Consider the following 11,397-nt stretch of genomic DNA (forward strand, 5'->3'; position numbering starts at 1 on the left):
TCCCTGCTCTTCTCAAACACTGGCCTCTGGTCGCTTCTCTGATCTGTGTGCAGATTATGCTATTCAGGAGAATGAGCCCTGACTCACCCACTGACCCAGCTCAAAGGTGCTGAGTCATCAGGTAGGTGTGTGTGTTTGCGGGGGAGCAGGGTTGAAGACAGGTCAGTTTTTGTCATCCATGAGAGGTAACCCCCTTAGCTGGGCCATGTGGGGCCATCTAGGAGTGGAGGGGGCAACACGCAATGTTTCTCACTGATGTTATATCATCACACTCTCTGGCTGGGTGAGCTCTTTGATCTCTAACCCACTCACAGTAGGCATTGCAGGGGGTAGGGCAGGTACCCATGTCCTCTGCGGCGGACTGGTTTCCAGGAATGCCCTTGGCTCTGCTCTGATACATAGGCCTGCTGCCTTTCCACCAGGGCAGGGACTGCTGCCCCTCCTGCTTTCCAGTCTAAGCACTTCCAACTTCCCTAAGTCAGCCCCCTCAGCCTCCCCTGGGCCAGGCATTCAGGTAAGTGGAGTCAGACCTGTTGATCTTCTTGGCTCAAGCCGCAGAGGTATTTCTTCCTCTAGGCCTGGCCCTGTCTTTACTATCCTCAGCAACAGTCAATTCTGTGAGCCTGGTATTAGGGGAAACCTGTTACTTTGGTTCAGGAATAAAAGAAAGGCTGAACTTCCGTCTCGAGGAATCTCACATACTGAATGCTAACATGCAGGACACAGACTAAGCTCTTGGACAATGGGAATTTAGAAAATCCTATCCAAAGGACAGATACACCTATGCTTTTATTTTATTTTTTAAAACAAGCTAACTTAAGCCACATGTTTTCCTATTCAAAAGATGTGGCGTTTGACCTCTGTCCCAACTGGCTCTGCCTCTGCTCTCTGAGCAGGCAGCTCTGATCCCTGGGCTCTGATGACAGTTTGGGCAAACACACAGGATGAAACCTACTTCAAGGCGTACACCCAAAGCATCCTGGGTGGGCAAGGGTGGCTCCTGGTTCCAGCTGAGAGATGAGGAGATAGGTGCCAGTCTGGCACCTCTGAATGAATCTGGAATTCTGGTCCCCCAAGTTTTTTGTCCTTTCTGCTACAGGAATATCTCTGAGAGGGAGGACGAGGGGCTTCCAAGAGTGGGCAGATGAAAGAATCCTAACAGTTAAAACAGACCAGAGTCTGCAGAAGTGTACATTTTTCCAGTAGCTTCCATAGTCCACTTCAAACAGACAGCCTCATGGGGCTGGGTGGTTGGAACATGGGCTTCTGTGACTAAGACTTCTGGGTCCCCAGAGGCAAGTATTTCACACTCTTCCCAACATTGAACATAAACCAGTGTTGAAGATGTCACTTCAAACCACAACTTCTTTCTTGAAAGAGTTGACCCTGTTGGATAGCTGGTGGGTTTCTAGATATAAAAAGGTGGGTTTGAGGAACAGGGAGGGGGGAATTTAGGAAAAGAACACTGGGAAAAACTAGAATACTCATCACAGTACAGAGGAATCAGGCTTCCAAGAGTCAATCAAGGAAGGGAGATGAGGTGGAGGGATGGGAAGGGAGTAACAGGAGGAGGAAGCAGACACGATGGGCTGGGGAGCTTTGTGGGCTGGTGTGTCCAGTGAGAAATCCCAGGTGACAATATAGCCAAAATAACTTTTCAGAACATTTCAGAAATGTGATTTTAAATTGTTTGCTGTGTGATGTAATTTCTCCCCTGTGGCCAACAAATTTTCATTAAAAGTTCCACTACATGTTATAGAATTATTTTTGTGGTTGTTTTGGAATAGGGGGTGAAGGGGTTGAAAGAACAGGGGCTGTGTTCCCTATGTGAATTGACAGCAGGAACTAAAGAAACAGCCACAAGACCAGAACAGTGAAGAACACCGCATGAGGCAAAAAACTAGAGTCAGAGGTAACCACGAAAGTCAAAGTCCCCCCAGTAATTCACAGAAATCCTGGGGAGGGCATTGGACTTTCCACAGGACATGGGAGTTCAAGCCAATGTCATCTGAATCTCAAAGGACATGCTACCTTAGGTGACATTAGGTTACAGATAGGTTTTGCCTCTCCAGCTGGACTAAGCCTTGCAAAACATAAAATGTATCACACGATCTTTACTATCCAGGGCCTAGAACAAGGACAGCACATAGTAGGGCCTAGTAAAAACATGTGAATGGTCTATGAATGCCCTGGGTGTCACACCGGTAGCTGACAGAATCTAATGGTGGGAGGAGGGCCTGGAGCAGGAAAGCCATTCAGTTTGGAAACTGTCCCCCTCCTCCCCCCCTACTGCCCCTCCTGCTCTCCACCCTCTGATCCGTTAGCCCTATCCCAGTGGCCAGATAACATCAGCTCTGTGGCCTAAAGGTCTGTAAACAGGCAAGGCCCAGCGGAGACAGCGGTGGAGAAGGTCACAAAAGGTTGTGCAGAAACCACACTGCTCTGAGCCTGTTCTGCCCACTATTACGGAGTCAGAAGCAAACACCGCCTCTTGGGAAGGGGCTTCTGGTCCAAAGGGCCTGGGGCGGGGCAGTGAGTGAGTGCGCTATCTTGGGCCCCGATGTTTCCTAGGACTGGCTGCAAGATGTATCGTGTGGGACTCTGGTCTTTGATCCCAAGCACCCTCCTTATGTTCTTCTGAGACCTTGCCCGGAACCCCACAGCCCAAAGTCGCTCCCCCTCACTCCCAGTTCCGCGGTATCCCTGCAGGAACCACGCGCCGCTCACCGGGCTGATGGCGCCACCTGGCGGCGCCAAGGGTCCGACTCACCCTGGAAGCTTCACCAGCGAGCTGGGAAGTAGAGGGGAGGGGCTTCGGTGGCCCAGTCCTGCGTGGTGACGTCATGACCAAGCGCCGTTTCTCCCCGCCCATTCCCCCTCCCCGGAGCTGCCAGTACTTGACGTGGCGTCACCACCCTTTACCCTTACTTTGCGTGCGTGTGTGCGTGTAGCGGAGGTGGCTGCGCGGGCCGGTCGGAGCTCCGCGTTGCTGATTTTGGGGCGCCTGTCGCTGCCGTAGCTGTCCGGCTGTCTTGGACCGCGGAGCGGACGAGGCGCCGGCCCCAGCACCTCTGCACCGGACGCGGCTCGGCGTGGGGCCAGGCGGGGTGGTGGGCGAACGCGTGTCGGAGTGCTCCGCGCGGGCGGGTGGGCGGACGCCAGAGAGGGAAAGAGGCGGGGGCGGCGGATCAGCCGCGGGCCCGGCCGGCCGGGGGATGTCGATGCCTGACGCGATGCCGCTGCCCGGGGTCGGGGAGGAGCTGAAGCAGGCCAAGGAGATTGAGGACGCCGAGAAGTACTCCTTCATGGCCACCGTCACCAAGGCGCCCAAGAAGGTGCGGGGGCTCTGGGTGGCGGCAGGGGCCTGGACTGGGGCCTCGCGGAAGGGGCGCGAGCGAGCCCCGGGCTCCAGCTAGTTCGCGACTTTGGGGGCGAGGGTGTCGGGGACGACTGAAATGGTGTAGCGGTGGCGGGTGAGCGGCCCCAGGCCTATCCCGAGCTGGAAAGGCCGCCCCTGACCTCACTTTCCTTTGTCCCTCGGCCCTAGTCCTCCGGGATCTCGGGATCTTTCTGAAACCCGACAGGGTTGGGCCTTAAATTTGCCCCTGAGTTTTCTTGGGTCTTGAAGGGCTTCGAAGACGGGAGTGGGAGGGGAGGTGAAACCAACTCAGTTGACCCTTGTTGCCAGCCCCAGGGGATGGGGATGTACAGAAAATCTCCTTTCAAGTGAGTGGGTACATCTGGTAAAGCTTCTTGGGGCAAATCTTTGGGAGCAGTGGACGGTTTATCCAACAACTGCGTGCTAGCTTGGAGGCAAGCCGGGAAAATGCGTGGAGCTAGCTAGCTCTTTTATGCAGGTGAAAGCAATGAGGGCATCATGAGCTTGAAAAGGAAACCATGATTTTCACCTACAGTCGTCCAGTTGCTTCGACACACGTAAAAAATGAATTTGGAGGTTGGTGACAAAAGACACTGTCATGAATCCAGGTTGATCGCAGAGTCATGTGAAGAGACCACCTGGGCTTTCCTTGAGAAGGGAGCTAGGGTGGGATGGAGGGGTGAGTGGGATGGAACGATTGCTCATTCTTGACTGCACTTACTGAGGCAGAACAAGTTTCCTCTATTGTATTGTGGGTTGAGCTCAAAGGACGCCCTTCTGATTCTCTTGTCGTGGAAGATTAAATGGCAACCTTTGGAGCTTTCAATCTAACTAGCTCTCAGAATGGTGGAACTAGGATCCCTAGTGCTTTCTGAGTATTTGCTGCCAACCACATCTTGACTTTCCACATACCTGGCATCCAGTTAACAGTACACCAGGAAACCTTTGCTGAGAGGTGACCTTTCTGAAACCAGTGGGAACCTGGATAAATATTTCCCTCCTGTATGAAAACAGTGTGTTTCAAGGCTGTCCTTACCTACAGCCTTTGATGGATGCAGTGCTTGTATAAAGCTAAACAAAGCCAGGTTTGCAGGAATAGTTACAATCCTTGAGGCTTCTGCACCTGAACTACTTAAACTTTTTTTAAGGAAATTAATCCACCTCCAGAAATCAAATGCAGGATTGAAAAGACAGGTCACAATTGTGTGGTTTAACTCCATTTTCCCATGAAATTAAGATCTTACTAGTAGCATGCTTTAAAAAAGGTTGTAGAAGATCCCTTGATTCTAAGGAGCCTGATTAACCTTATTTTTAGTGCTCTCAGTTCAGCGCTCTGCTTTGTTGGGCAGTACCTTTTGTGATCTGCATTAAACGGAGACACAGACACAACCTTATAAGCAGAATACTTAAGGGTAGTGCCTGTGGTGAGTTAGAGGAAAGAACTGGGAAATCCTTGGTACCCTAACTCCCTGAACTCGTCCTCTTCCCCATTAGCCTGTCCCTCCTTTGACTGCTTCAGGGATTAGGCACCTTTATTCATACTTGCCTTTATTTTAGTAAGCCTTTATTTTTGCAAACGCCACTATTAATAAGACAAAGTTTGTATTGTAGATTGTAAACTCCATAAAGGCAGGGACTCGTTCACCATCGCGCCTAGCTCTGTCTGTACCTAGCATATAGTAGGTACTCAAATATTAATTGCCCGCCTGGCTAACTACTAATTGAGACGTCCGTATGACTGCCTACCAGGAATAAATAATCCTTTTTCCTCTTTTCTTCCCAGGAGGAATATTGCTCATGTATTATTGTCAGGCCAAGTGCTAATGATTTTAGAGACTCATTCCATTAGCTTTCAGAAGCAATCTCTGCTAGGAATGTGGGAAGACCCCATTTAAGTTTCCATTTGCTGGTAAATGTATCCTCGTGTTTCTTATTAATCTTGCTCTTTCTGAGCTTTATTGTTTAGCATTTACACAGCACTTTGTATTAAAGTGTTTTATGATGACTAATTACCCTTCCCCTAGTGATGATAAAAGGCATTTATTTAGTTAATGAGTTGGTTGAGGACTAATCAAGGTCACGTAGCAGCAAGTCCTAGGTGATCCATTTTTTCAGAACTTTGGCTGAATTGGATATTATGACCTAAGTCACTTTTGTACCTCTGCCATGTGTTAATACTGTGAGAAAGCATGAGAAAAAGTAAGAGAAAAAAATGTAGCTTGGCGTGTACTGAATGTTGTGAGAAAAATGGTACTGCCCTTCACCTGGGAGGATTCCGGTGTGGCTCTAGGCCAATTAATTCTTGAATCATACCAAGCCCTGAGGCCCCTTGGGAATTGAGGACATTTCTGGTGCCAGTCAGCGGCTATAGGTTACTTCAGGGTGACCTTGATGGTCCTCAGATCAGTTTCCAATGTAACTGGTGAAACTTTATTTACTTTGTTTGGGAAAGAGTGGATGTCCATCAATTAAAAGCATAGATACCGATATTCTTCAATTATAATCATAACTGACTCAGTTTTGTTTTCTGTCTACCACAGTGTGCTACATGGTGTGATAAAAAAATACACTGAATTTTTAAATTTTTAAAAATTTATTATAAAAGACACATTATCATTAATCCCCCTCAAAATACCCCCCTAGCCTCCGCTTCGAACACACTTATCCCATTGTTCTTGCCACTTTCTGAAGCTGTTCTGGAAGTCCTCTTTCATGATTGTCTTTAGTTGCGCTGTCATGGCTGCCTTGATGTCCTGAATCAATTCAAAACCTTTACCTTTCATGGTCATTTTGACTTTGGAGAAGAGCCAGAAGTCAGACGGTGCCAGATCCAGTAAAAAAGGTGGATGAGGACACACCTTTTCTGCTCCTTTGTATTGCAGGGGTGATAGCCACCTTGGGCCTTTGGCAGTTGACATTGTGTCAAGTTGATTTTTTTCCCATAGAGTAAACCCAGATCTCCATCTTGTTGATAAAACCTCCTAAGGTAGACATGTTTCTCTGGCAGGCCTATCAGGACATTTGCTGTTCTCTGCACTTATGAACATTGGGCGGGGGAACACTCTCTGAAGTGATACGTTAGGCTTTGACCTAGGATTTGTGCAGACCTGTACCACTAACACAACAGGCTGAAGGAGAGCGAGAACACAAAAGAAATTACTTTTGATCGTAGGATATTCTTTATTTGAATAAAGCATATATAGCACTAATTCATCAAAGGGGTTGGTGGAGACTTAGGAAACATACCAGGTAGAGCCCCAGTGAGTACTGCTTAGATGTTAACCTATTGGGTGGAACCCATGATGCTCCTCTTGAGTATTATGTTGTAGCTAATTCTTGGTGCAGTTTTATAGAATTTACACCAGTACTTCTTAGAGTTACTGAGAAGAGATTTGATAGGCTGACATTTCCTGTCTTCTCCACATCATTAGTGTCTCTTGAGTCTCTAGAGGCTACTGTTTTAGTGTCAGTCTTTGAACAGGAGTCAGACGTGTAAGAAGATCCTATCTTGTTTAGATTTCTCCACAGATATGGATTACTTCTCTTTTTCTTATTTGATTCTGTTTAGTTAGTTCGATACTAGTTTCCATATTACTTGTTCTAAGTTCCTTGAGACATTTAACTTGTAACAGAGTAATCTGTTCATTGTCTGGATACCTTGCTAGCAATATTGCAAATGCCAACCATTTGTTTTATCAGGAGAGTATAATGTGGATTTAGTGTCAGTTACCCAGTATAACATTCTTGTAAAGTTTTTAATGTATTTTGATACATAGAATGTAAACCTTCAGTTGCCTGTGATTCCTCATAAATTTACTCTGCCACTTCAAGTAACTATGGTCTATAAACAAGTACTGAAATGCCCTCTTAAGAGCTCTTATTTAAAGGAACTGGCCAGTAAAGTAGAATCATTTATACCTGTTTCTCAAGTTTGGGAATGTGAATATTAAAATTTTAAAAAGAAGGGCCACCTTTATATTCTGGATATAATAATTCATAGCCCATCATATTGAGGTGGGTCAGAAGCATCCCCATCATGTTTGCATTAACCAGAGGTTGTTCCAACCTTAAATCCAAGAATCCAAAGTTAAACAAGAATTCTTAGCACAAGTTGTCCTTCCCACTCTTGTCAACACTATCAGTGCCTTGCATATGGTAAGCAGTTAAAAATTCACATAGAATTGTGGTCACCTTTTCGGATTCCGTATTTCCCTGATTCATTCAGGTAGTTTTCTGCTATCCCACTGTTGCCTGGCTGTTACATGAAGCCTTTTTAACTTTCCCTTTTTGTTCCTAAAACTGAGTAATACAATGTAAGTCAAGCATTTGGAGTCAGGTCTCTGCTATCTAATAGCTGTGTGACTTTGGACAAATGGTCTAACCTATCTAAGCCTTCATCCATCCTTCCTTCCTTCTTCCTTTCTTTCCTCCTTTCCTTCCTCCTTCCTCCTTTCTTTCCTCCTTCCTTCCTCTCTTTTCCTTCCTCCCTCCCTCTTTTCCTTCCTTTCTGTTATCTATAAATGACTTTATTTCACTTTCATTCTTGAAAGATAGTTTTGCTGGGTACACAGTTTAGGTTGACAGTTATTTTTATTAACACTTTGAAGGTATTTTTCCATTGCCTCCTGGTCTTAATTATCACTAAATAAAAGTCAGTTGTCTTTCTAATTATTTCTTTGTAGATTATGTGTCCTTTTTTCCCCCAGCTACTTTTAAGTTTTTTAAGACTGTATATCACAGTGGTCAAGGGCATGGACTTCGAGCTTCCATTTTCTTATCTGTAAAATGATAGTAATTGTACTATAGGATTATTGAGGGGGTTAGCATTTAGTAAATACTACTTAGTGTATTTACTCCCTTATAACTAGGGTGACCATATATCATGATGAGCCTGGTACAGTGCCTCCTTACATTCTGAAAAATGTCCTGACCTATTTGAAATATTCTTTTCTTTTTTTTTAAAGATTTTTATTGGGGAATTGGGGAAAGGGGAACAGACAAGTTGCTGTCCTTTTGTTCTTCAGTCTAGTTGTGGAGGACGTCGCTTCACTGGCCCAAGTTGGCACCATAACTGCGCTCTTCCCGGCCGAGGCAGATCAGTCGCCGGCTTCTAGATGGCTGTTCACTGCAGCTGCTGGCCGCTCACGCTGGCTACATACGGTAGCCCATGGCAACCCACTGCCACAGGGGCTGCAGCCTACGCCGTCGCCAGCGACTCACAGCAGCCCAGCTCCAGGTTGAGCTGTTGTTCAGCATCTTAGCTGTGGAGGGCAGTGTCACTGGCCCTCATATGTGGGATCCGAACCGGGGCCCTCTGGTGTCCCAAGCCAGCTCTTAACCAATGCGCCACTCGGCCGGCCCTGAAATATCCTTAAAGAGCCAAAACAAAGATGTTTCTATTGGAACGTCTTTTTAACAGGAAAAAAATGTTACCTGACAAAGATGTTATTTTATGTAGAGCTTACTTACACCTTTGAACACTTAAATAGTTGTTGATTTCTAGGAGGTACATAGACCATGGGAGAACTTAGAACTTGTTCATGACAGTGGGCTATGCTCTACCTGACCATTCCAACACCTGATCCCCCAAAGCACACAGTGCACCCACAGAATGTGGGTGTTTTATCAGACACTAGTCTGGCTGAGTCCAGGAGTTTGTTTCTTCAATCTGCAGTAGTTTAGAGGAGTCTTCCCAAACTAGAATCCTTGAATTACATGAAACCATCCCAAAGACTCCTCTGAGCTATGTCTTTATCTTTTTAATAGTCACCTTCAGATTGCATCCCTGTGTACTCAGTTCCCTCCCCCAGGCACTGTTTCCCTCTGCTCTAAACAGCCTGTTCCTAATTACGTATAACTGATATTCTCCTGCAGAAATGTGTGGCCTTTGCTCCACAGCAGTTATGGAATTAGGGTGGAACACCTCAGCCCTTGTGGACACTCAGACTGGTTTCATTTTTGTTCCTATCTCTTCAATTATTCTAAAGGATTCTGGTGCCTTAATCTCAGAATACATATAATGATTGGTAGTGCTTAGCAGTATATAATGGGGCTTAATCATTTACTGCCCAAACAGGACACCAATTAAAAATGCTTAATGAACTACCGGTAAAAGGTAGTATTTGGAGGCTGGGGTAGAGATTGGAAAGGACTTTGACAGAACCACAAATCTAGGACTGTCTAAGCATGCACCTGCTTATTCGTTTGTTCGTTCGTTCTTTCATTTTTTTAAATTATAGTTGACATACAATGTTATATTAGTTTCAGGTGTACAACATAGTGATTAGACATTTATATACCTTACGAAGTGAGCACCATGATAAGTCTAGTAACCATCTTTCACTTTACAAAGTTATTACATTATTGACTGGTTTCCCAATGCCGTACATTACATTCCCATGATTGATTTATTTTATAACTGGAAGTTTGTGCCTCTACATCCCCGTCACCTTTTTGCCCACCTCCCACCTCCCTCCCCTCTGGCAACCATCAATTCATTGTTTGTATCTATGAGTCTGTTTCTGTTCATTTGTTTTGTTATTTTTAGATTCCATATACAGAGAGTGCCCAAAAAAATGTATGCACATTTTAAGAAAGGAAAAAGCTATTAAAATTGTAATATATACTGATAACAAAAGATGAATACAAGTCATGTGTATACATTTTTTTGGCACCCCCAGTATAAGTGAAATCATACAACATTTGTCTTTTTTGCTCCTGCTTTCCTGCCGTGAAAGCCCCCAAATGCTTCGGCTAATGTGCTTCTGTATTCAACCTGTAGGGCTTAATTGCTGAAAATGGACACCCTACACTCAGTTGTATGCTAGAATGAGGCTTAAACATGAGGGGCTGGGGACTGCTCACTGTTCCGTGCTGTTCATCTTGGACCTGCCTCAGGCTTAGTTCTTTATAGTCTGTAGAACTGCCCAGCCAGAGCAAGCCCTGTTGTTGATAGATTTTTCTCTTCTCTGCTGAACTTGTGTGTGTACAATGGCATCACTGGAATCCCACTGAGCCTCTGCTCAGAGTGCCAAGGAAACTGCTAATGTGCAGGATCTGCAGCTCTGTGAGCTGGAGGGTGAATTGGTGAGCGGCTGATGAAGGGGTTGAAGGCCGAGAGGAGATGAGTGTAACCATGTTTCATTCATTTTGGCCTTCTGAATGAAGTTGTTTGTATCACTGTGCTTTGAGTAATGTCAGGATTTGGGGAGTCCTCTTTTTAATAAATGGTTTCAACTCTCCTAGTACTTTAATTGTATTAAGGTGAATCTTTGGGGCACAGATTTCCATGGGTATAATGGGAATTACTTTATCCCTTTCCCCCAGGACTGGCTTGACCTCAAGTTAAAGTTTTTGGGGCTGTGACCTGTTCCCATTATGATCTTTGGAGGCTGAAATTTTTTAAAAAGGACCCATCAGGAAAGTTGGGAGAACATATTCTGCTGTGCCCTCTTTGACCACCTGGTCCACCCCCATCTCCTTCCTCAAAGGCTTTAAGGCAAACTTATTTGGGCTGTCATGACAGTTAGCTTTATTTAGGAGCTGAAGAAAAGAGCTCTTCACCCTGAATTTTCAAAGTGCACAACCTGTCTCTGTAATTTCAGAAGAGTGGTCAGTAAGTATACAGAGCTCCGTGGAAGGTAGAGAACTTAAGTAGGTTTCTCTTTTGCCAGTTTGAGGGATTGCTCCGGAGATAGTCACTGGATTAGAGACTCTAGAACAATGGTTCTTAATCTTTTGAGTCACAGATCCTTTTCAGAATCTTATGAAAATCATGAGTCTTTCCTCAGGAAAATTCAGGAGCACAAACACTTGCATACACTTTCAAAACATATCATGGTACTCTCCGAAACTCATCCATGGATCCTGGGTTTAAAACCCAGGTTTTAAAAGGGTTTTAGAAGGACAGGCCTCTAAGCCATACTATTTCATTCCTTTTACAGATCCAGAAACTGATGAGATGAAGTTTCCAGATTGTAGTTTATCTTTGGAACAAAGCTGAGGTTGTTGGTTTCTTT

At 45.4% G+C, this 11,397-nt stretch overlaps 1 protein-coding gene across 2 annotated transcripts in view; it reads left to right on the top strand.

Annotated features, from left to right (window-relative positions):
• The first annotated feature begins 2,850 nt into the window (after positions 1–2,850).
• AHCYL1 (adenosylhomocysteinase like 1) overlaps positions 2,851–11,397 on the top strand; it is a 50,446-nt gene continuing 41,899 nt past the window's right edge. Inside the window, exon 1 of one of the 2 annotated variants that reach the window (XM_019624167.1) lies at positions 2,851–3,335. In XM_019624167.1, coding sequence (XP_019479712.1) covers positions 3,216–3,335 — 120 coding nt within the window. In that variant the 5' untranslated portion in view covers positions 2,851–3,215. The remainder of the gene's footprint in view (positions 3,336–11,397) is intronic. The other variant, XM_019624168.1, reaches the window with a different exon arrangement.

The sequence above is a fragment of the Hipposideros armiger genome, unplaced genomic scaffold, assembly GCF_001890085.2.
Source record: "Hipposideros armiger isolate ML-2016 unplaced genomic scaffold, ASM189008v1 scaffold_581, whole genome shotgun sequence".
NCBI classification, from domain to species: Eukaryota; Metazoa; Chordata; class Mammalia; order Chiroptera; family Hipposideridae; genus Hipposideros; species Hipposideros armiger.